Here is a 26024-nt window from a genome sequence, read left to right as displayed (position 1 = left end):
TGGTCTATAAATATACAGTTGGGGGAAGGGGAAAAGGAAAACTGTTTCTCATTTTCTTACCAAAGTAGGAGTCTTTTCTTCCCTTTTTTAGCTAATGCTTCCTGAAACACAGTGCCCCTCATATATCTCCTCTTAAGGCTCAACTAAAACTGTGGAATTTTAGAAAATTCATAATTGGTGTAGCACTTTTCAAATAAACATTTTTAAACAGAAAGGAGATGAAGCCAACACAAAGGACATGGTAATATGAAAGGCTGAGGGATCAACCTGTGTGTAACCGAGTTAATTCTACTCCACAAGAGGGGAAAAGGGTACATACTATAGTGAACAAACAGTTTATTTCTAAAGGAACAGATATGGAAAAAGGTGGCACAGTCATATTGCATTAGCCTTTCACTTCCGGACAGCCAGACTGACTCCCGATTGGGTCACAAGTTACAATAAGGTAATATGGTAGTCTTCACCTAATCTCTCACTTTTGTCCACCTCCCCAGAACCCCAGTTTAATTTATAGCACCATTCAGCACATTCTGCTTAGGAGAGGCTCATCATCAGAATAACATGGGTGTTGCTGGTTAGGATTTAGATATATTGGCAGACCTTTGTGGAAAAACATTGCATTATGTTTGCCAGTACTGTGCCTGACTCAGTTTATTAGATCCTCAGTCCTCACTGCCATGAGTATTAATTCATGCACGATATATTTTTATATGGTCAAAAAAAGTTTATAGTACAATTCAGAAGGTTTAAAATTTCATTTGATCTATTCCTATAAAGGGGATGGGTGTTGGTTTCATTAATTTTTCAAATGTATTTGAACTCTCTTAAGAGAGTATGTAATGTCTATTTGTAGATAAGCTTTCCGGAGACAGAATAAAGCAAGTCATGGAACACATCTGGAAACTTCAGGAGTTCTGTAACAGCATGGCCAAGCTTGATATTGATGGATATGAATATGCATACCTTAAAGCTATAGTCCTCTTTAGCCCTGGTAAGGCATTTGGCAACCATTATAATGATCTTCCCCTGTGTTTCTAACTGCAGTTCAGATGCTGAACTTACAAACTATTAATCTTTTGGCACCAGGAGATTTTAAAGAGAACCAAATATCCAGTGATGAAGAAGAGACTGTTCTACTGAGTTGTTCATAAAATATCTCACAGCACCATAAGACTTTATCATCAATAACGCCTTTTAAAAAATAACTTTTGGGGCACTTTTGGGGTAATTGATTTAAGGCTCCACAAATTCCACATGTTGTATACATACTTACATATATTTAAAGGCCAGATTCTCAGTCCCCTAGCCCTTTCCCAAGCTGCTTTGTGATACTCTGACAGCACAAAGAAGCCTGAAAGCTGCTCTAATAGTGCAGCTGGGGATTTTCTTGGTGTAAGGGGATCCCTGAGTGGCATAAAGCTGTGCTATCCATTTCCAACCCCTCCTCTGTGCATGGGTCATGTCAGGATTGGGAGCAAGCATGTGTGACAGATGACAGAATTTGTCAGTTTTCGTTTAATATGGAATATAATTAATGGTAAGAATGGTGTGGGGAAATATATCCTCTGGCTATAAGTGACTGTAAGGAATTTGATTCAGTGTTTACATTCTTTTATTAAGAATGTCCAAGAGGAGGTAGAAGATGCAAATGTGAGTTGAAAGTCTACTATGGTTTAGATACATCCTCCAATAAACACAATATCCCTCCCTCCACCAATTTGTTAATAAGGACAATGAGCATAAGAGCTGATAACTAAAAAATATACAATGGACATTGTGTATGAGATCTGAGGATTTCCTCAGAGAGGACACCTTAGTCAGGGTTATCCATAGGCATATCAAAGTACAAAGTGATAATCAGGCAGGGGAAGGGGAGTTAAACATGTTCCCGGGACATTGAAAGGGTAGAGAAGAAGTGCTGACAGGCTGAGTGAGAGGGAAGCTCTCTCTTAGAAATGTAGGGTATTTACTTTTATTTCCACTGTAACTAATTCTAACCTATCTACCTCACTGAGTTTTGCAAAGTATTCAGACTAGGGATGTCGGGCAAGCCTTTTCTTTTGCTTTAATATTTTCTCTATCTACTCTTAATAAATCTTATTTTAATTAGATTAATTTAGGGTCTTGGACTGTTGCTTTGGGGAATTTCTCACAGACTGTGCCTTGGGTTTTTCTCTAGTAATAGTAATAATAATCCATAGCTCTTATCTATGAGCTTTTTATGAGCAGATCTCAAAGTTCTTTACAAGGAGGTAAGTTTCATTATCCCCATTTTACAGATGGGGAAATTGCGCCACAGGCAAGTGAAGTGACTTGCCCAAGGTCACCCATCAGGCTGTTGGCAGAGTGGAAATAGAATCCAGATCTCCTGAGTCCTAGTTCAGTCTCTCTCCACTAGAGACTAGACCACACTGTAAGAGATGCTTCTAGTTGATGTGGGAGGAGAAAGACTCCAAGCATAGGCCTGGTCTAGTCCTTTTCGAGGGAGAACAAGAAGGAACACGACACTTGTGGCCCTATGAGCCTGTCGCTGAAGAAGTTTTGGCATAGCCACACATATGCCATTTTGTGCCCTTCTGATCATTTGACTGCTCAGTGAGGAGCTGAAAGCATCTGGAATTGTGACAACACAAACCAGTGGAAGTTTGGAAGTCAAAAAAAATCTTGAAAGCTAGAAATTGGTTACTCTACCTAGTGAGTTCAAACAACAGAGGGAAACCCATTTGAAATGAGGAGGAGCAGAAACAGATGATTATGCCCTCAAAAGCTGTCCACCCTGTAGCCTGATTGGACCCATTGGTAGCAGGTGTGCACTCAGAATTGTTGTGCTCCCAGTTCTGTGGGCCCAGCCAGCTGCAGAAGGAAAAGTGAGTGCACTAATTCTAAAGCCAGGAATGAAATTTTAGCCAAATACACGTATTACAGAACCAACAGTGAGCAGAAAGTACAATTACAGCATCAGCCTATATATTAATGAGCAATATCTGTTCATAATACAACTCATAACAAAATTATATTAAGCATGTGTATATAAATGATAACATTATGTATTGTGTCCAATACATTAGTTGGCAAATAATTCATTTAATAACATATATATGAATGTCTTTTAAAATAATGTACATCATCTCAGAATGATTTATTGAGATTTAATGAGGTACTCCTTACTGCAGCTATCATATCAACCATGGTACCCAAGAGGAAGAGTTGAATGAAATTAAGTGGAAGGTTCTTTGTAAGTACTCTTGACTTATTTTATGATTAAACCATACACAATCGGAAATGTTTTCTTTCTTTAGATCACCCTGGTCTGACGAGTTCAAGCCAAATAGAAAAATTCCAAGAGAAGGCACAGATGGAGTTGCAAGACTATGTCCAAAAAACCTATCCGGAAGATACTTATAGGTATTTTTTTTTTTGATAAATTCTGTGAGCAATGGTTGCAGCATAAAGACATAAGACTGTTGTTAAATTTAGTTTTGTGGGGACTCAGATAAAAGATTGAGGCCCTCATTTGCACATTTATAAAAGCAGACATGTTTAGTTTAAACAGGGCAAGAAGCAGGATTGGCGGCCTGCAATTTTTTAAATTTTATAAATTTTATAGAGCCTGGTGTAGGTATGTGGGAGGGAGTGTTGCAGGAGACTCTTATTATTTTTAAGTTAGAAGAGCCAAATAGTCTGAGACCATAAAAGGGCTGAACCAATTCCTGTCCTTTTAAAGTTTAACAGATTATGTATGGTAAATTTCATCCATCTTCAGACTACCAACATATAAACCTTTGAAAACCAAGTTTTAGATGGCAAATAGTAACTAAGCCCCTTAAGCTTGTAATTAGAAGAAATTCTACCTACCTGTGTTTTTAATTTTTGCCTCCATTTTTTAATTTCCAAGGACATTTGTCTGAAATGTTGGTTGTACAGAATTTCCTTTGTTTCCTAATTACTCTGGCTTTATCCCTCAGAAGTGAAAAATAAAACTGAAAAATAAAAATCTTCTCCCATACAGTTATACTTCTTAATAAAGAATGAGGGAACAGAAATTCATAAATGGCCAAATTTCCCAAAGATTGGCTTCCATTTTTGTGAGTGCAGTTGGCACCCTCTTGTTCACTTGTGGGTGAATTCAGAATACTTGCACTTCTAAATAATTGACTGCAGGCATAAATCAGATAGATAAAGTATTCAAATTTATGGCTACAAAAAGAGATGCCAGACTTCAATCCCTTTACCCTCACTTTTACAAGAGATGGTGTGTTAGCAGAATTGGTTCTACACGTAATGTTTTCCACAGCTAGCGATGAACCATCAACAGGTCTCGTTTATTGCTAGAGGGCTTTGTTATTATGTGCTTAAAATAATTTCTTCAAGAAACTCACTTATTTTGATTTTTTTTGTCATGGGATCCTGCTATTTAAACATGGTAGATATGCCACAGAATTACTGTAAAGTAAAACTCCTTTTAAATGTCAGCAGTGGTATAAGGTTAGCTTCTGTATATTTGTAGATTTTAGTTACTGTCTGTACATTAACAAAACATGGGGTTTGGGACTAGCATAAAAGGGAGCAACAGACCCTTCAGAATTCCCCTTTCTTTTCAGATATTTCTGCTTCCTTTTTTATACATACTCATGCCCCTCTTGCTATCTGTTTTTTCATTAACAAGTTGCTAGGCAACTGAGAGTGATGCCATATAGATTATTTAAACTAATTAAGCATTTTGCTCTTAAAAATGTGAAAATGTCCTCATTACTCAGTATGAGACATTGTCCTTAGCCATAAAACACTTGCAAAGCTGGGAATTTCAAAGACAGTAGATTTAAAGAACTGTGCATTTTTCATTTAATTTGCAAAGTGGAAGAATAAGCATAGACATTCTTTTCAGAGTAGCTAAATTAACATAAATTGCCTTTCTTCTCACTCATGAGTTACTTTAACAATAAAAGCAGGCCCGGCTCTTTAGCAGCACAGTAGTTTAGATTTATTTGCATTATACCTTTTCATAATCTTCTGAACTTCTTTTCTAGGTTAGCCCGGATTCTGGTTCGCCTGCCAGCACTTAGACTGATGAGCTCTAGTATTACAGAGGAACTTTTTTTTACTGGTCTCATCGGAAATGTTCCGATTGACAGCATAATCCCATACATCCTCAAAATGGAAACAGCAGAGTATAATGGTCAAATAACTGGCACATCTGCATAGTGGGAACAATGCACCTTGGTGGATCAAAGTAATTTTAGTAAAACAAGTAACTACACAATTAAGAGAGATAAGTTTAAAAAAAAAAAGACATTTTGGTATGTACAAATATTTCCAACATGTTACCAGTTTCCTACCAGACTGCTCCTTGTCTATTTATTTCCAGTGACAAAGTATAAAAAGCTATTAAAACACCTCCGACTAGGACCCTTTTCTGCCATAAGGAGTGTTTTGATGCCTTTCATTCAAAAGGCTGTAGATTACTGAACATACTTTTAACATGCTTTGTATTTAGAAATTATCAATGGGCAAAAATAGAGTTTTATAATGTCAGAGATTAGTATAAAAAATTGCTAAAAGAAGAACAGTATGTACATATTTAAATTTTTCCTTGGAATTAATATCTAATAATTACCAGGATATAATGATGATAGCACTTTCTAAGCACTTCTTGTCAAAGCGATAATGTCATCAACATTTTACTTATGAGCAGGGCAAATGGAAAATTGCATATGTTTTTGGTCAAATTGCTAGTGATTTCTGTGAAGGCTATAGGAGACAATCATTTATACTACAAAATATTGCTATGAATAATGTTATGTATTTAATGGTAAAGTGGAAATTTAAAGCAAATTTCTACACTGTTAGCACTAAACTCTGCTAAATTAGTGAAAATGAGCTTTATTTGACATAAGCATAATGACTATAGTATAATTAGCAACATTAATAAATGCTACAGAAATTGCCCAAATTGGAAGGCAGAATACCAATTTTTTGCCATAGTAATAATGAAACTTTCAGATTCCTTAAAGTTTCAGTTCCAGCCTGGCATAGATGTTTACACAGTCATGATAGACGTTATTCCAACAGGACGACTTTTGGTTGTGGCGGAAATCAGTCATTAACTGGCAGGGAAGCAATCCTTCCAACTAGAATCATGCACTCCTAGTCTCTGTGTATACTTTTTATACTTCCAAATTCATTCCTTCTGTCTGCAGCCGTAAATGACCCTCACCATCCTAGGAGCCAAAGGGGATGATTGTGACTACGTTAGAGCCCATAACGCTGCTGTCAGATAAAGGATAAGTGCAGAACATGAGGTTCTCTTCCTTCCCCAGGAACTGAGCATCCTGTCTTTGCAGTGCTCCCTACCCTGTTCTGATCCAGTTCTAAATTGGAGCGTCAGCTGGGTTTTTTATATTCATTCATGTGCAGTTACAGTTAATGACCGATTGTTTGGAGTTAGAATACTAACTATCTTTGTTTTTATCTTGGGTAGTAACCTATCAAGTCGTTTTCTAGGATTCACCTTTTCCTGCTAATATTGCATTTATTTTAGTATAATTTATTAATATTAACACTGAATATTTTAAACAATCAAAATTCATAAAAAAGCATTTTGTCAGAAGAGTTATAGCTGCATTAAGCTGATTCTTGCTTATTACATACATTCATTAATTAGTTTAATGAATTTACATGGCAGCGTCATTTTCTACTTGCATTCTTGTGACAAAAATATAAATAATGAGTTCAGCACTTTTTTGTTTCTGGTATTGACATTGATTTAGAAACATTCCAACAGGGTTGGTTTTTGTCTCTTAAGGGTCTGAGCTGTAGCCCAAGGATTTTGAGCAACTCCTTGCTACTGTATTAGTCAGTCCTGTCTTGGTACAATTCATCCTTATAGTAAGGCTCTCATTTGTAACACTCATTCTGACAAATAAGGCTATGTAATTTTAGCTCCTAAGTACATTAAACTCAATTACAATCTCCATCTTTATAAAGTTCAGAAATCTTGGTTCTCAAGAACAGTGGTATAGACAGAGTGCAATATAAAGGCAGACATCTGAGATATTGCACCATCTTCTTCCTAGGCTTTTATTATAGTAAATGAAGTTTGTCATTTCTTTAAAAGTGACAAAAGGACTATATTTTGAACATCCTTAGGCCAACTGGAATGCAGACCTAAGCCTTAGCCGTTATAGTATCACTACTTGTAGGGTTGTGTCAGCACTTCCGATATAAAACCCCTGTTTTAAGGGTTTACTTCTTGGCCTTAGAAATTAGTAGTAGCCTGAATTTTAACATACAAGTTACTTGCCTTGGAAACAGAATTTCAAAGAAAAGTTGTGGCCATTTTTGTGCAAAAGTGAATGTTAGAGGTTTACTGTTTTGATTGTTTAAAAATATAGCGTGCACATTGAACTGTTTTTAGGGGGGCTATGGCAAAAGATTAGCAGGTGATATAATTTAATCACTTGTAATGTGTAGTAAAAATCAATCAAACAGTCAAGTAAGCATTTTTAGAGGAGTGTGAAATATTCATAAACAAAAAGTATACTAAACCACTGGAAATCAACGTTTTTCCAGATTTTATTGTAAACTTGAGACCATTTTCCATGAAAAATGTTGTTGGACATGTACATTTCTCTAGTAAAGGGTCTCATTTGCTGATAAAGATGAGCCCATGTTTGAGTAAAAATGGCTTCTCTGTTGAAAACGTGCAAAAAAAGTTTGTTTTTTTTTTTCATTGTGAAAATAGCCATTTTGAAAAAGGTAACCCACAAAAAACTAAGCTGTGGAGCAAAATCACATGAAACTGCTAAAATTTATGCATTAAATTTCATAAATAAAAAACGATGAATTTTGCACAGCACTGTTAACATGTACAGAATGCATCCTACAAACATAGGACTATACTGTTTGTACCTCATTCTGCAAGTAGTCTCGTGGACTTCAGGAAGACTTTATGTAGAGTAAAATGCTACTCAGTGTGAGTATGGGTATTGCAATCGAGCCCATTCTTAGGATTTATTTTTAAAAAGTGTAAATGTACTTAATGTACTTGAGAGTGAAGCAGTTCCATAATTACACTTTTATTTTAAAACCCTCAAATTACTACCTTTAAACTACGAAGACTCTGTTTGTGTAGCATCATTGGCATGGTTTGTCAGAGCTGAGATAACATAGTCCCCATGTCATTACTAAAAAGGAATGTTTTCTGTGATCATATGTTGTTTTGACTCTAACACTAACAGTTTAGATGGTAGAAATTTGTACAGCAGGTGGTGGATCCCACAGCTTAGGAGATATTTAGGGTATCAGCTATTTGAATACAAGTTACAGATAATAGAATAGGTGTGGATAATAAGCTTCATGCTTCTTTTTCACATGCTGCTCAAGAGCTACCATTAACACTGAGCCAAGGAATTGGTATGCTGCAGGGAGAGAGATGGTGTAAAAGAGGCACTTAAAATATTATTGTCCTATTAAAAATGATGGGCCAAACTCCATTGTGGTGTGGCTTTTTTTGCACCAAACCACTGAGGTAATCTAGCTGTGGAGCCATCTTAACTGGATCCAGAAGGACTATCCTAATATAAGGCTGATCTACCAGAGGGGTGGGGCTGATTTAGGGGTTCTTGTGCCGTTCCAGCCACCTGTGGCTGGGATAGCAAGGGAAAAAGGCATGGCTGGGGAAAATGGGAGATGACCAAGTTGCTCCTGCATTATGCTAATCATTGGCCATATTTTCAGTTCCTTGTGGCCATTGAAACTCACATGCTGTTTTAACATAGCACGGGAGGAATGGCCTGCACACAGCAGCTACCAAGATCATAGGAGTGCAAAGGTGCGCTTTCAGTCATCTTTGCACACCTTTGACCAACACTCTTCACAATTTGGCTGCCACATGGGACGTGATCCCATATGTTCAAATAGTAATTTCCTTGCCTATGTTACTAATAATGCATTTGATTATTAAAACTGAAAGAGTATTGCAAGTGTAAATTATTTTCTGCCATTTATTGGCTTGTTTATGTACTCTTTCCATTTCTTAAGGATTGGGCAATGAGAATAGACTAGTCTGGTTCCCTTTGGTTTCTAGTCAGTTTCACTTTAAATTTCTCCTCTCTAAGCACAAGACTGCACTTTTGTATTGTAAATATAGATTGGGAATATTTGTGTTTGTTTTTCTTTTGAAATAACAACAACAGAATTATTGGAAATATTTGTGTTGGTCTTAAATTTGGTAAAAACTTTCTTTTACAAACCTAATTGTGTGGCCAGATTTGACCTGACAAAACTAGGAGCCAAAGTACATAGCCTGATAGTGATTCTAGAAAACCTTGCATCCAAGTAAAGTTCCTGCTACTGCCTCAGAATTAACGCTTCTTCAAAACCTGATAAAGTCTCATTGTCCTACTTTTAAAAGTAAAGAGTTTTTAACTCAGTAGAAGTGTCATGGTGAATCGAGCTTGACCATCCGTATATAGCAGTAAGATTTAGTTCATACAAAAACTGGAATTCTGTGTTGGCTGAAATTGTTTGGAATGCAGTGAGTGATAATAATTCCCAAGTCTGTTGACCATCAGGGTATGCTGTGAGGCCTGTCTGTTTTCCCATTCTTTCGAGAAAGATGTGAGTTTGGAATTTGTATGTGGGTATGAAGGAATGCTTATTGATAGTTATGAAGGGTTAATTTGGGTAAGCAATATTTGGGCTATTTTTATAAGATTTGTAATTGTTTTTACTGTATATGCACCTAAAACAAACAGCCATATTTAAAAAATCTAAATAAAAGTAATTCTCCTTAGTCATATTGACTTGTCAAACAGCAAGCAGGATTAACATTAAATTATTTTCCTTTCACTTCCACTATTTGTAAATTAGAAATCACCCTTGGAAGCCAATGGTGTTACTCTTATGTAAAACTGGTGGAAGGGAAAGGAGAATCAGATCCCAAATTTTTAGGTGGGTCACACAGACCCAGATTTTGACTCATCTTAAAACTGATAGAATGTAGACAATGTTTAGATTATAAAGGCCCCATGCAGCAGAAAACTGACTGCTGGCCAATGGAAGTTTTGGCTCGCTGTGTAGTCACAGATGGCAAGACTTATCATTGACCTACAGCCCCCTTGCACTGTAATTCCTGACACAAATGGGCTGTAGGGCAGGAATAAAGTCCACTAATGAATAGCATTGGCTCGAGGGGGTTTCTATGCCAGGAATCGAGCTGGGTTTGCCCTGCCCCCCATAGAAGCCTTTAACACAGGGTGTGTTCTGCGGTATATTGGGGTAGGAGGAGGCATGGCCAGCACACTCCTTTGCCCTGATGATTTCCCAATGTTGCAAAACCCATAAGGGTCCTATGCTGCACAAGGGACTAACCAATCTCTAGCATGTCCTTATTATGAGATGTTTTTTTCTTTGGTAGAGGTTGTGTAATGCTGAAAACTGCACCCTTTTTGTTGCCATGTGTATGGAATGGGGTTGTTGAAATGTTTCTGGGAAACACTGAACATTTTCAGAATATTCTCCCACCTCAGCCTCCATATGGGTAGGAGTGGTGATTAGGATCTTTCCCTGACTGACTGACATTTTTAATCAGCGAAGAATTTTAAAAGTACTACCTAGTTTAAAGAACTGACTGACAATGCCGTTGTGAATGGATTTCAGCCCGGCTAAAGATTCACCTATAGCAAGTGGAGATCAGGAAAATCCGTCTGCAACAGCAACAGGGATGGGGCACCCAGTCCATATCAGACAATGCAGGAGTTAGCATTGGTATGTATACACACACACACACACTTCAAGCAAACTTTTTAGCACGCTAGACTATCAGAACTGTGCTGACATCACTGCCATTCTCAATTACATTTAAGGCACCACTGACATAAACAAGAAATTAACAGATATCATAATTCCACTCATGACATCAGATGCTCACTGCTGGTATTGTGGGATGTCTGTACATACACAGGGAGACAGCTAAATACATGCCATAACAATACGGCTCCAAGGCTTAAAATGCAGAGTTATCAGCAAGTACTTGCAGATTCAAGTCTCCCTGTAGGCAAAGGATTTTCTTTTTAATTTTGTTTTGTTTTTCCTTAGTTTGATTTGACATTTCTCTTTTCTCTTTCAGTCCTTATCTGGAAAATAAAAAAAAGGTTATGTGGGTGTGTTTTTCCCTCCTCCTCTCTTACCCCTGAAAAAGCAGAGAGATGGGAAGAAAAGCAACAAGTAGCCTCAGGTACATCTCAGAATTTAGTTCCAGGAGTGCAACAGACCCACCTGATAGCAGCCGCGCTGCAGCTAGCATGGTTGGCCCCCTGTGTAAGGATAGACTTACTGTGATAGTAGCAGAGAACATCTGCTGTCACAATACATCTTTGTACACAGGTAGAGCCAGCAAAAGAAGCTATGTTTGCTTCTACTTTATACAAAACAGAGGATGGGGGAGGTCAGAGTTACCATATACAGAAAGATAAACTGAGTAATAATAGAAATGTTACTTTCAAATTTGCAAGAGGCCTTATAAAGAGCGAGGAGTGAAAAATCAAAAACTATTTTAAAAATGCGTTTGACATTGTCTATTTAATTCTGAAGTTGCTATGTCAATTGAAAAGTGTATTTTATAGGACTGTCAAGCCCTTTAGAAATAAGGCTACGCTTATTGTTTTACTAAGGATGCCCTAATCCCTCTTTTTAGCCTGTGTGATATAAACCTACCTTAATGGTTATCAGTATTAAATGTGAAATTATTTTGCAAACATTTAAAATGTTAGTCTTATGAAGATGGAAGTTAAAATTAAATACACATACAAAATTTTTGAAAAGTTAAGTCAAATATATTGGAATTGAAAAGCGCTATCGCCTATAATTTCCTTATTGTAGAGCTCTCTGTTTGTTGTGAAATCTGTACTGTATTTATCATGGGAAATATCCATGTCAGTATATCACAGTGTTCCATATTTCCCAATGTCGAATTTATTATTTGGGTTATGTGAGGGCTTTGAAAATGGATTACTAGATCTTTAAATTCATGCTTTTCCTCCCCCATCTTTTTTTTTTAATATAGTTTTTTTATATATTTCTTTGTGCCTTCTATCATTGTACATTTCTGCATGTTTAGTAATAGAGCTCACTCGTGTAGCTAACGCATATGTACATAGTTGTGTGTATGTGTATGAATGTGTTTATATCTATCTCCGTGTAATATATTATGTACAGCGTATATAAAGTGTGTATGTGTATGTACATATACATATATGTAGCCATGGTATTCATACATCTTTATATGTTAAAGAAAGTTGATGATTGAGTTGCTAATCTGGGCCTTCCTAATCTTCATTTCTTGGCCCAGGCTCAGCCCTGCCTTAAGCAGGATCATCTCCGTTAACATCAGTAGAGTTCTACCTGTTTCTAAACCAAGGCTGAATTTGGGTTTGTCGCTTTGTCCTCAGAGCTTTTTAAAAAAATCCAAGTCATTTGAGATTTTCAAGTTATTTTCTCAGCCTTTTCTCATAACTGGTAGGAGCCATCCAAGTGAGAGTTAGTAGAATCTACAATTCCCAAGGGAAAACATGAAATAAAAATAGAAGGTAAATATTCCCCTATTTTTATTCCCCTATTTTCATTCTTGATAAACACAGAGGGGCTTTTTCTAGCCTTCTGAGAGAGGTCTATTTGTAAATTTTTTAAGTGATTTCTTTAAGTCTCCATTAGCGGCTACTTAGAAGAAAGGTTGCCATGTATCTTTGAACTATACCCCACAGGATAAAGCAAAAGGCTGAATGCAATGCATGGTGCAATAAATGTCATTTCTAAAATCTTCAGCAACAAGATCATAACAGTCATGTCATAGAATTTAAGGCCAGAAGGGACCACCAGAGCATCTAGTCTGACCTCCTGTATATTACAGGCCAACATCACCCAGCACCCGCACACTAAATCCAACAACTGAAATTAGACCAAGTATTACAGCCCACAGGAAACTAAACTATCGTGTACCATAGGCAAAGAATAAAAGGGACTACGGTGTACAAGTGCCTGAGGCCCCTGCAGTGGCAGGGAAATGATTTAGTGAGATATACCCAGATAATCCTGGCAAGTGATGTGCATCGTCATGCCACAGAGGGAGGCAAAGAAACCCAAAGGTCGCTGCCAGTCTGTCCTGGGGGGAAATTCCTTCCTGATCCCACATATGGCAATCAATTAGACTCCGAGCATGTGATCAACAACCAGCCAGCTGAACACGTGAGACAGAGAATGTTCAGTGCCAGCTCAGAGCCCTGCCCCACACTGCCCAATGTCCCATTTCCAGCTATGGCCATCCCTGATGCTTCAGAGAATAGACATTAAAAAAACCACCCAGAATATACTGGGGGAGGGAATCCCTTCCTGACCTCTGCAGGTGGCCAGCTGAAATCCTGAAGCATGAGATTTTAGGAACATGAGAAATAAACCGGAAATGAGCCCCAAGGCTACTGAGTCCTGCCCCCTACCATCAGAAGCAACCCTGAAGCTGCACTCAACAATTTGTCCAACTCTCTCTCAAAAATAATTAAGTTGTTTGCCCCCAAAACTCATATTGGAAGGATGTTCTAGAGCCTCACCCCACTGATGATTAGAAACTTTCTTCTAATTTCCAGCCCTAATTTGTTCAAGGCCAGTTTATGTCCATTTTTTCTTGTGCCAACGTTGTTCATGAGCTTAAATAGGTCTTCACTGCCCGCTCCCTTCCCAGTATTAACTGCCCTAATGTATTTATGGGAAGTAATCATATCCCCTCTCAACCTTATTTTTGCTAGATTAAGCAAGCCAAGCTTTTCCAGTCTTCTCTTGTAAGATAGACCCTCCATTCCTCTGATCATCCTCGTAGCTCTTCTCTCCACCTGTTCCAGTTTGAAATTTGCATTAATCCTTTTTGAGCCTGGGTGACCGGAATAGTATACAATATTCCAAAGGAGGTCTTACCAGTGCCTTGTACAATAGCATTAATACTTCTCTATTTCTAATGGAAATGCCTCGCCTGATACGTCCTAGGATTGCATTTGCCTTTTGCACAGCCATATCACATTGGTGGCTCATAGTCATCCTGTGATCAGCCCACACACTCATGTCTCTCACTTCCTCTGTCACTTACAACTGATGAGCTCTTGGCTTGTTGCAGAAGTTCTTATCATTAGTCCCTAAGTGCATGACATTGCATTTTGTATTATTGAATTTCATCCCATTTCTGTCACTCCAGTCTTCCAGGTCATCCGGATCTTCCTGTAGAATATTCCGATCCTCCTCTGCATTGACAGTGCCTCCCACCTTTGTGGTGTAAAATGTCAGGTTTTTTTTATAATCAGTATGCTAAACTATCTGTTTATATGGAAATTGAAATTAGAGTAAGCTCCAGGTTTAGACTACATTCCTCTGTACTATATTCCTTGTTTCTATCGCAGAAGGGCTGAGAGGAGTGTGCTGAAACAGTCCCCTCACATGCTCTGTTTCTATAAAAATAGAGATCGGTGGCAACTACACTGAAGGAAATAATCAGTCAGAAGTATGTAAGGGTACAGAATTGTCCATATGAGTTTTTAATTCAGTTTTTAATGTTGTTTTCTTCAATAGTTTAAAAAATAAAACAACTTCAGTTAGTTGTGCAAGTAACATCTGATTATGGATATTAAATGCTCAGAAAACTGAAAAATTACATTATTACTGATAAAGACATGAGAGGCACTGAGAACTCCTCTATCACAAAGAATTTCTTAAATTCATTTTTTTCTGAGGTTAATGTAATTATTTTTGCACAAGGCTTTTTATGTAAATCCAAGTTAGCAGAAAGGAAAATTAACAAGATCTACAGACCTTTCAGTAATTTAAGTTTTTAAAATATTCTCCCTTAGAATAATTTTGTACATATCTTGGACCCAAATCTTTGAACACTCCATGTGCTCAACTCCCATTGCCATCTGATGTCAAGGGGAACACCTCACATGCGTAAGCTTTTGCAGGATATGGGCCTTGGTTGTAAAGTCTTTGCTGTGAAGAATACTAAGAATGTGTTCCTTTTTGCCATACTGTTTAATAAACATATGTAGACTGTTTGTTTCAAATATCGATTTTGTGAAACATCCATCTTTTTAACATTTCAAGCCCAATTTCTGAGGCCTTTTGCATGTAAAATGCCCATTTAAATCAATGGGAGCATTTCTTGCATAAGATGGCCCTTCCTTTGGTGTCATGACAATCACACCGTTTGAATATTCTTGCTTTTCTGTTGAAAATAGAATGGCAACCTTAATGTCTTTAAATGCTTTTTTATTTCAAGAACATTTTTTAAGGTTAAGAAATGGATTGGGGTGTTGATCAGAATTGCAGCCATTTCAAAGAATAATAATTAAACTGCGAATTTAAAAAATAATAGCCATATTCTAAGACTGAAGGGTTATGGAACTCACAAGTTTGAATTTTTTCTCTTTTGAAAGACAAAATGTGTTAAATATAAATGTGGATGAAATGTGTTATGTACTATCTTGCAGGAACTACAGGATGTGAAATCAGCTTCCTGTAGTGATCACAGACCGCCAAATTCTGAGAAGTGCTGAGCAGCTTCTGTTCCCATTGTAGGTGCTCTGCACCTCTCAGTAATTGGCTCATTGCATATAAAAATCTGTTCCTAGAAACATCTATTACTGCAAAGCAAGTACAAAGCCATTTGAAGAGTTTTGTTTTACCATTTAGATTTTAAAAAGGGGAAATAATAGATTTCAAGTTAGACATGGGGATATCCTTTAGAAAAGTATGTTATTTATAGAGCATATTTGTTTTTTTATCATCTGTGGTATTAAGTTCAAGTTCTGGAATATTTTCCTATAATCCATCTGTTCTTTAAAATATATTGTAAGCCAGTGTTCAAACACTTTTATAACTGAAAAACTGCACATTTTTCATTGTATAATTGTATGTATTTGGCATACCTATGAGCTCTGAGCTCTTACAAAAATACCCCACTTGTTACAAAGGGAATTGTCTGCTATAGTTCCTTGGGATATTTTTTGTAACCCTCTCTTCTTCATTGTTTAGAAAACTGTTGTTTATGCTATTGCATTAATTACAGGTTTAAAACCTGTTAAAGCTGTTGCTTTCTCACAGCTTCTTTGTGAAATCAGCTTTGTATATGTGATGGCATTTAAAAATAATAGCATGAATTTTTTAATCTGAATTTTATATCTAATCAGTGTCTTCAGTCATGAAGAGAAATTTGCATTGTTGTGTTTGTATATAGAGTATTGCAGTGCATGAATTAGCTTATGCATTTTATTAAATGCAGTTTAAATGTGGCATTACATTGTTGTAGCTTAATACTACTACCTAAATGAGGTTTATACTATTAAAGTGAATTACAAACCTAAATGTATCTTTGATATTTATAAATGCTTTATTTTTTTCTTGAATCACAAGTGATCATTTCACATCCATGCCAAAATTTCAGTTTTACCTGCTTCCCTTTTGTCACGCTATCAGGAGTGGCTCACAACCATGAGTGCTAACCTTAGGGCAGACTGTTAAAAGCAGGGCAGACACTCCAAACTGGTGGTATGTTTTATAATTAGATTTCACCAACCCAGTAACAAATGTGAGCTCCTAGATCACTGTAACAGTCTTACCATAGAGTCACAAACAGTCCCCTTGGGCTCTCCAGTCTATCTTAATACTCAGTGGTCACTTACACCAAAAATCACAAAATATTCCAGTTGCTTCCAGTCCCAAGAGATCAGTCACTTATCCCAGTTCAATTTGTGCCTTACATCTCCCACCAAAAAAAATGCCTGTAACCACACCCTGCAATAAACTAACTAAAGGTTTATTAACTAGTAGAAAGAAATCAGAGAATTATTTACAGGTTAAAGCAAACCAGTATATATGCACAAATGAATTTGTTTGTGATTTGAAAGCCGACAGAGATGTAGTAATCTGTCAGCATGGAATGTCTTTTTAGGACTTAATCCGGGTCAACCCTGGGAATCTCTCCTTTTTGTTTCTTAGCTCCAGCCTTTGTCAGAGTCCAAATAGCAAAGTGATGAAAAATCTCCATGTTAGCTATTTTCCTTTTCCTCTTCCAGAATTCACACAGATAAGATGATGATGCCTTCTACACATACTTCTCCATGGGTGGATGGGGCAATCAACAAAGTTTTTGTCCTACAATGGCCCACTTATTTTTTGATAGTCCTCCTGGATGGGTGGGGGAAGGCACTCTTCTCATCTGAATTCATAAATTCAGAGCAGGCATTTTTACAATTATAAAACAAACTTTTATATTTTATTTGTAGCATGCAATACAGACATTACAAGTAAGATTAATGGATGCGACAACTTAAAAACATTTCATAGAGTCTAAACACTAAATATATTCTTATAAGACTAATATCTATTTGAACAAAACTAATGTATGGGTGAGCTAGTCTGATTTCCAGCTATGAGTTTGTCTGCTCTTAGCTAACACCTATGGCCTTGACCAGGCTGGCACTTGTCTTACTGATGTCATGCCTGTCTTCAGAAAGAAACAATTTGATAGTTTCTCCGCATTTGGTAAAAGTATCCTTTTGGAGTGGTCATTTAAACTATTCTAATAAAAAGGCCCAAATCCTCTTCACCTTACTTGTGCCTATGAACAAGTTGAGCAAGATTTGCCACTAAAGATATTCATCTTTCTGTGGTTTCTCAGATTTTCCATCTGAAAGCATATGAGATTATTTATTGAGAGTTATATTTACCCTTAAGAACATAAGAATCGGCATTCCGGGTCAGACCAACGATCCACCTAGCCCAGTATCATGTCTTCACACAGTGGCCAATGCCAGATGCTGCAAAGGGCAGTTATCAAGTGATCCTTGTCCTACACTCCTAGCTTCTGGCAGTTGAAGGTTTAGAGACACTCAGAGCATGGGCTTGCATCCCTTACCATCTTGGCCAATAGCCATTGATGGACCTATCTTCCATGCACTTATCTAATTCTTTTTTGAACTCTGTTATACTTTTGGCTGTCACAACATCCCCTGATAATGAGTTGTATGAAGAATTACTTCCTTTTGTTTGTTTTAAACCTGCTGCCTATTAATTTCATTGGGTGAGCGCTGGTTCTTGTGTTATGTGGAGGGGTAAATGACACCTTCTCCCTACCATTCATGATTTTATAGACGTCGACCATATCCCCCTGTTAGTTGTCTCTTTTTCTAAGATGAATAGTTCCAGTCTTTTTAATCTCTCCTTGTATGGAAGCTGGTCTAAACCCCTAATCATTTTTGTTGCCTTTCTCTGTACTTTTTCCAATTCTAATGTATCTTTTTTGAGATGGGATGACCAGAAATGCATGCAGTATTCACGGTGTTGATGTACCATGGATTCAGATAGTGGCATTATGATATTTTCTGTCTTATTACCTATCCTTTTTAATGGTTCCTAATATTGCGTTAGCTTTTTGACTGCTGCTGCACATTGAGCAGATGTTTTCAGAGAACTATCCACAAAGACTCCAAGCTTTTTCTTGGGCTTGCAAGTATAACCGGTCCTTCACTTTTATGAGCACAAAATTCATTCTTCATATTTGACAGAGGTGTATGTCTTGCCACTAACAAAAATACCGTATTCATGTCAGATATCTCAAAAAAGAACAGAAATTCAACAAGCTGCTTTTGAGCCTTTTGTGGCCATATGAATGCAAAGGAGAAATGAAATGCAAAATTTGGACTCTTGCATGTATTCAAAATCCAATTTGCATCAATAGGACATTATAATGAAGGGGACACACAACCGAATGATAGAAAACAGCAAGAACTGTCATTTGTTTCAGACTTAACAGCAACCTCACTTTCCTCTTGATCCATACACCCTGTGCCCTCTTAGACTCTGTTCTCTCCGGTCCCAAATTCCCATCTCTTGTTAACTCCTGTCACTTCTGCCTATGTTGGCTTTCATACTATGGTATCTATGTCCATCTTAAAAATTCTGAGTCAACATATTCTTTAATATATTCAAATTTCTCCCCTTTTGTACTATAACCATTGCTTAAATCCTTGTCTGAAACCTGATCCATCTCTTGCCTTGATTATTACTTTTTACTGAGTGGTCTCACTGCTTCCAGAATAATTTCCCTATTCCCTTGCTCCAACCAAGTTAACTCCTCCATTAATCTTTCCTTTGGCTTCCCATAAAATTCAGGCTCTTCAGCCTCATTTACAAGGCCCTACATAATCTTGATTCTACGTTTATCTCAGCTTTCATTTATCTTTAATTCTCTCTAGTTTTCCCTTACTCCTGTCTTTATCATCTCATCCTTTCCCATTCAACTGCATGCCTTCTGTCATGGTATGCCTGGGACATGGTATGCCTGGGACTGTACTTGACTTCATCTCCAAACTGGCTTTTCTTTCCTTCAAATTTCTCTTCCAACTCTCTTAAAGCTATATCTCCTCATAAATAATTCCACATCCTCCCTCTCCTGTGCTGTGATCCCAAGTCTTGTATCTGCCTTATTTACATTTTAAGCAGAGAATTAGTCTAATCTTTGGAAAATATTGTGTATGTATCAGTGTTCTCTGCTTTCTTCCTCTAAGCCTAAACCAACTTGTCCATAATGGATTAGCTTAATAGCAAATTCAGTTGCTCATAACCGCTATTGACATATAGAAAGGGATTTGACTTTATATAGCATCTTTCATGCTAACATCTCAAAACCCTTTAAAAAATAACAGGACAGACATGGGCAGGTTATGAGGTGCTTATGGTCTGTGGGTTAATTGACATGCAGAGGACCCTCAGCTCCATGTCTCTGTTTCTTCATATGGCAATGGAGCTGTTTCCTTGCTCTTTTTCAATATCTGGCAAAGATAGGGACATGGATAAAAGGCAGGTTTTTAGTTCAGGCTCAATTTGTGAATTGCTTATATTGACCCTGGGGAAGTCAGTAACCACTTCCTTAGTTGAAGGCATCTGCCCAGTCATTTATAAAATAGTTCTCAATCTCAGGTGATTCTTTTGCAGACTTTTCTCTGCTTGTACAAACCCAAATAGCATCAAAAGCTAGAAACCCCATCATCTGTCTTATGCTGGCAAAGATATTGCTTCCTTTCTTCCAAGGCAGATCTAGCCACAGTCATCTGTATCTTTGTTATTCAAAGCTGGACTGAGGGCAACTCAGACGCTTCAGCTTGTGAAAAATACTGCTGCTGCTCACTTCATGTACGGTCCTGCTAGTTTGTCCTACTCACAACTTCTGTGCTCAGCTCTTCACTGCCTAGCAATCCACACAGCGGACACTCAGGGTGCTGATCTCTTTATCCAAAGCCATTGAGGGTCTACATTTTCATAATTTCCCATGTTGAACTGGAATTTTTCAGCTATCTGGCCCAAGTATAAAGTTCATGGGAGCAGAGGTTAGGGTGTTTTCACTATCATGCCCGTTCAGTTGGAGTTGAATAGAAATAGACTGTTGGCCGCACTTAGCACATAATAAACTTGTTCATTTCAGCTTTCCCCTAATTGCAGGCTCTGGAATCTCTTGGCACTTTGCCTGATGACAGGGTTTTCCCAGCTCATTTTTCTAAGGTTAACTGCTCAATGCTGAGTAGACGTAGGGAGTACATGCTCCTCAGTTGAGAAAATTACTGTTACTCTGAACCATGCAAAGGGAACACATACTGTAATATCATGTAAATGCTTGTAATCATACTGGTCACGCAATCACTGCAGGCAAAGATAGGAGCTATTGGATATTCCTGAATCAGGCTATCAAGCCTCAAGTTCATATTGTGTAAATAACATTGAATAAAACCCCTTTCCACACCAATTTTGACTGTGGAATTACTAGATGTTAGTAATACTTCAAAATTGTTGGACAAAAAGTGCTACATAACTGCAGAGTGTGTTATGAACAAGTAGATCACAACCACACAAGCTAAGCAAGTGAAGAAATGGGCACAGAGTAGCAGTGGTTTCAACAGTTCATACACCTAGTTAATAAGTAGCAAAGAGAGAAATTAAACCCAGGAGTCCTGACTACCAGTATCCTGCTCTAATCACAGATTATCTCCCCATAAACAAGTGTGTTAACTACATAAATGCATAACCTGATTTCAGCGTTAACTACATACATGCATAACCTGTCATTGATTTATGCTGTTGGCTTCTAAAATAGGGTCTCGATGTTTCAGTGGTTTTCAGATTGTAGTCGCCTTTCTTCAACCCATTGCTAGTAGTAATTACTGAACCCTAACAATTACACTAGTAAATCAGTATTGCCAAGTCCAGCTTTTCCAGAATCATGAGTCAAGCACGTGCGCACACACAAAATAGTCCTGCCAATAGCTCAAAAGTAACAAGATTTTTTTTAAATAGTAAATTTTAGGCTCTTTATTTGCCTTCTGATTTCTGAGCATTTAGCGGCACAAACTTCATTTTCAAGCTTTTATTCACACCCAAAAGGGCTAAAAGCTTACTTTAAAAAAGAGAGAGAAAGACAAAAGAAAGAAACAAAGCTGAAGTCTCATAAAATCTCTTCTCTGCAGCAGCTGGAGAACACGACTGCCCCCGTACCAGGCTGGATAACGCTTCCACCAACTCAATTTCCTCCTGGGGTCAATTCAGTGGAGCCCCACCTGGTGACCTGAGCAACACTGATGAGAGGTGAGGTTGAGGCGAGCGGGCAGCGGACCCAAGCCCAAAACGAACAGCTGAGAAGCACTGTCCGGTCGCTACAAAAAGCAAACAGATGCGAAGGCGAGCCAGGGAGGTGACTCATACTGCAGCCTTCCCCTAGCGCTGCCCCCTCTCTACCCACCCCCCAATTCCTTTCTTCTTCCTGGATCCCAGGGTGGCCCGGTCCACGCACTGTTTCCCTTCTCACACCCTCTTCCTCGTCCCACCGTTGCGGCTGCAAATCCCCTAGCTCCGCTTCCCGACCCCGGGGCAGCGAAACTACGCCTCCCGTAGCCCTCCGCGGCCGGGGCGGAGAGCACGTGTTTCCTCTGCCTGCCTGCCGGGCCGCGCCGCCTCATTTCCCCTGCGGGCTGCGCCGCCTGCCCGAGGGAGCCAGCTGCAGCCATGCCGATGAAGGGCCGGTTCCCCATCCGCAGGACCCTGCAGTACCTGACCCAGGGGGAGATCGTCTTCAAGGGCGCGGTGAAGGTGATGACCGTGAACTACAACGCCCGGGGGGAGCTGAGCGAGGGGGCCAGGTGAGTGCAGCGGTGGCCACCCCGCTCACGGCTCTAGGACACTCCGGGGAGAGGAGGCTGCTGGGTAGCCCGCCGCCGGCCTGGGGGAGGGGACCAGGTGAGTGCAGCCTCGGGGGGGGGGGGCTTCAGAGCTCACCCCCCCCTTTCCCCAGTCCCTGGGGCACCGCGCCCTGGCTGTCCCGGGGGGCGGGGGGCAGATGTTGCTGCCGGCTGCTGAAGGGCTGTGTGCGTTTACACTGACTTGCTCGCTGCAAGAGACTCTGGCTTTCTTTTCCCCCTAGGAAATTTGTGTTTTTCAACATCCCTCAAATTCAGTACAAAAACCCCTGGGTCCAGATCATGATGTTTAAGAACATGACCCCTTCGCCGTTTCTAAGGTTCTATTTAGGTAAGTGCTTTATCCTTGGGATGCTGGGCACCCCGGCCCCACAGAGTAACAGCGGATTCTCCTCTCCCACAAGCTGCTGGCTGTCCCAGCTGCCTCATGATGTCTGTGATTCCCTGGGGGATGTCGTACATCCAGGCCCAGGGTGGGCCAACTTTTTGGCCTGAGGGCTGCATCTGGGTGGGGAAATTGCATGCAGGGCCGTGAATGTCGGGTTTTGGGGGAGGTACCTCCAGGCGAAGGCAGCGCGCTCGGAGCCCTCTGCCCCGCCTCCCCCAGGGGCCGCAGGGATGTGGTGCCGGCCGGCCGCTTCCGGGAGCGGCAGTCCCACGGGCTGGAGTTTCCACACCCCTGATCTAGGCACTGCCAAGGACTTCTTAGGATAGGGTAACTGCAACCTCCCCTTTAAAAGGGCCTAGAGAGCAAAGATCTCTGAGCACCCAACAGTTGTATAAGGGGCCTAACAGACTTGCTGGATCAGGTGCTGATCTTTAAAAGAAGCTCTACAGTGTTGCCTGCTCACAGCACTTCCGTGTCACTATTTGAAGCTGTAGGGGTTTGTTCCATTCCTGCAGAACAGTTACAGTCTACTACAAGGGTAATCTTAATAAGGACCTCACATCATACCTGCAGGTATATCTGTAAAGCCTTCTCGTGGCTCTCTCTTACTAGCCCATAGGAAGATGTGAGGTTGATGGATTAAGGCAGTGGCTTCCCATATGGCTTTCTGGTCCTGAGATCCATTTATAAGGAGGCAGTGTGGCCTAGTGGACAGTGCATTGGAGGGGGACTGGGAAGACCTGGGTTCTGTTCCAAGCTCTGCCCCATCTGTAAAAAGGAATAATGTTTACAAGGAGCTGAGTTTTACCTGCTAACACCCACCCCAAGACCCCTTTAAAAGTTTAGCTTGCACCCTTGAAAACTGCATACAAAAGTGAGGTTACTGACCAAGGAACAGGCAGCACCTTGGGCTGTTTGTGACGGTCTTGCTGGTGCTTCACACCTTAAAATATTTACTCGATCTAATGCGAAATGGTAGACATGTCTGGGTAGTCACCTCTCAATACTTATTCTGTACCACTTTCCTCTACAGATAGTGGTGAGCAAGTCTTGGTTGATGTGGAAGATAAAAGCAACAAAGAGATAGTGGAGCACGTTAAAAAAATCTTGGGTAAAAGCGAGTAAGTAAACATCCTTCACAACCTGAAGAGTCACTGTCTCCTCTCTGACAGAGCTGTAAGATGTCACAGCACTGACTGAGGGGTTGAAAGTGGACAAGGCCTCTTAAACCAGGAGGTTTAGAACAGTGGTTCTCCACCTTTCCCAACTACTGTGCCCCTTTCAAGAGTCTGGTTTGTCTTGTGTACCCCAAGTTTCCCCTCACTTAAACTTACAAAATCACATATAAAAATACAGAAGTGTCACAGCACACAATTACTGAAACATTGCTGACTTCTGAACTTTTAACTATATAGTTATAAATCAATTGGAATGTTAATATTGTATTTAAATGTCAGTTATAGAGCAGCACAAACAAATCAGGGTCTAGTACGTTTGTTTGTACTGACTTCGCTAGTGCTTTTCCTGCAGCCTGTGCTATTGACAAAGTAAAGCTGCTCCAAGCTAAGTGAAGGGGAATTTTTTCTACAAGGCAGTCCTGGAAAGGTGGTTTCGCTGCTAGCAGCCATTACTGTGGGAGATGCTGCCCTATGAAATTTTGGTGTATGGAAAAAAAATGCACCACCACCATTCTTTTTAGGCAGCAGGGGAGAGGGTGGAGAAGAAATACAGCTGCCTTCATAGCAAATTGTTTTTCCCCTTCCAGGGAAACGCTACAGAAAGAGGAGCAAGAGAAAAAGAAGCTGTCTCATCCTGCAACCTTTGGACCTAAAAAATATCACCTGAGGGAATGTATGTGTGAAATCGAAGGCCAGATTCCTTGCCCTGGTCTAGTACCGCTGCCTAAAGAGATGACGGGCAAATATAAAGCTGCTATGAAAGAAAAAGCCATATCCTGATTTAACAGAGGGGGCAATTCTGCTGCCATTCAAGGTGCAGATAGGATACAAGGTGCTTCAGTAACTGAGGCAGACTTCACAGCCAAAAAACTGGTCCATGTTTTCAGTCCTTGATTCACGAGAAGTCTTTTCATAGATATGGTTGGACCCATTCATGTTGGTTACCCAGACAAGTGGAAGAAAATATTTTTAAATAAATCCTTTTAAAACTTTAGCTGCTTCTATTTTTCTGTACGTTCTCCTGTCCAGCAAAGCTTCCTCTCAGCCTTGTACCCTGAGTTGCTTATATGTAAGAGGGTGTGCTCGGTCTCAAGTTCATCTACCTTTAATCAAAGAACTATACTGTGAGTAGGCCCTGTAACTTAAGGGTGACATGCCCCCATAGTTCTCTCTCAATTTCCCCACCTGTAAAATGAGACTATTACCAGAGACAAGTAGATATTTGTAAGGGGAGAGTTCTACAAAGGGGAACTAAAAGAAGCCAGCTTCTGTAATTTGTTTTTCAGGGTGGAGGAGGAGTGAATTGAGGACATGAGATAGAGCTTCGATGTAGTGAGAGAAGGAGCAACAGGATGCTGGTGAGAGAGGAGGTCCAGTATGTGAAAGGCAAGGAGTAGCAGAAACAAATTTGAGACTCCTGAAAGAAAACAAGTTACACTGCAGGTGACTAAATACAGGGAACCTTGCAAAATTATCATGACTAACTGCCCAATCTACTTTTCCCTACTCCCAGGGTGAAACTAATGATATTTACTTACTAAAGTAAGTAGCCTTAGGATGGATTTTCAAACTTTAGTCAAGCAGGGTAGGTGGGGGAGGTGTATCTTAACCTTATTCACCCCGATCCCACCAGATACAATTCCCATGTCAATTGACAGTTAAGATGTGGCATCTTTAAGAAAGAGGTACTCACTAGCTCTTGGTAGTACCCTATATGTTAACAAACAAGTCTGATTTTTTTTTTTAAATGGGTCAAAGCTGGGCTCTGGTATTGGCAGCAACAGTGTTACAAGAAATGAAATGCAGAACGCTTTTAAAAGATTAAACCTATTCCCTAAACAGTCTCCTACTTCAAACTAAAAGATTGAGCTATGTAGACTCAACCAATCCGTTTTCACCAAACTTGTATCAACACCCAGGTCCTGCTGAATGTTGCTAGATGACAGCATACACCACAAGCAGTAACTTATTTTGGTTTGAATGTGCTGTGAAGTGGAAGAATCACTCCACATAAAATTAAAGTTTTGACTACTCAGGACATGCGAGGAAAGGGAGGAGGGATAACTGTGTAGCTGCACATCTTAATTTAAAGCAGTTTGATATGTCCCTAAAAGAAAATTACTGTAATGGCACTATATTGAAGTTCCCCTGCTATTGCACACTTAACATTGGCCCCTATCAGAT

General features: G+C 39.4%; 2 protein-coding genes across 9 annotated transcripts in view; both read left to right on the top strand.

Moving 5' to 3' along the window:
• The window catches only part of NR2C2 (nuclear receptor subfamily 2 group C member 2), a 66383-nt gene extending 49988 nt beyond the window's left edge, over positions 1 to 16395 (top strand). For 4 of the 8 annotated variants that reach the window (XM_048858715.2, XM_048858713.2, XM_048858714.2 and 1 more), the window contains 3 exons: positions 854 to 991; positions 3300 to 3405; positions 5028 to 10821. In XM_048858715.2, coding sequence (XP_048714672.1) covers positions 854 to 991; positions 3300 to 3405; positions 5028 to 5202 — 419 coding nt within the window. In that variant the 3' untranslated portion in view covers positions 5203 to 10821. Of the gene's footprint in view, positions 1 to 853; positions 992 to 3299; positions 3406 to 5027 lie in introns of those variants that run through there. The other 4 variants (XR_007357759.2, XM_048858712.2, XM_048858719.2 and 1 more) reach the window with 4 other exon arrangements.
• A 5490-nt stretch (positions 16396 to 21885) lies between these two features.
• MRPS25 (mitochondrial ribosomal protein S25) lies at positions 21886 to 24834 on the top strand. The gene is made up of 4 exons (XM_048858722.2): positions 21886 to 22217; positions 22499 to 22605; positions 23696 to 23783; positions 24428 to 24834. Exons 1-4 carry the CDS (start codon positions 22084 to 22086, stop codon positions 24618 to 24620), a joined length of 522 nt encoding a protein of 173 aa, XP_048714679.1. The 5' UTR covers positions 21886 to 22083; the 3' UTR covers positions 24621 to 24834.
• Positions 24835 to 26024: the final 1190 nt, after the last annotated feature.

The sequence above is a fragment of the Caretta caretta genome, chromosome 7 (assembly GCF_965140235.1).
Source record: "Caretta caretta isolate rCarCar2 chromosome 7, rCarCar1.hap1, whole genome shotgun sequence".
Taxonomy (NCBI): Eukaryota; Metazoa; Chordata; order Testudines; family Cheloniidae; genus Caretta; species Caretta caretta.
The sequence above is the reverse complement of the archived record's forward strand: the minus strand, read 5'-3'. Positions and strand labels throughout refer to the sequence as shown.

Coding starts and splice junctions, on each gene's coding strand:
- MRPS25 (XM_048858722.2), top strand. CDS start 22,084: ATGCCGATGAAGGGCCGGTTCCCCATCCGCAGGACCCTGCAGTACCTG. Junction 22,606..23,695: donor GTTTCTAAGGTTCTATTTAG/GTAAGTGCTTTA, acceptor TTTCCTCTACAG/ATAGTGGTGAGCAAGTCTTG. Junction 23,784..24,427: donor AAAATCTTGGGTAAAAGCGA/GTAAGTAAACAT, acceptor TTCCCCTTCCAG/GGAAACGCTACAGAAAGAGG.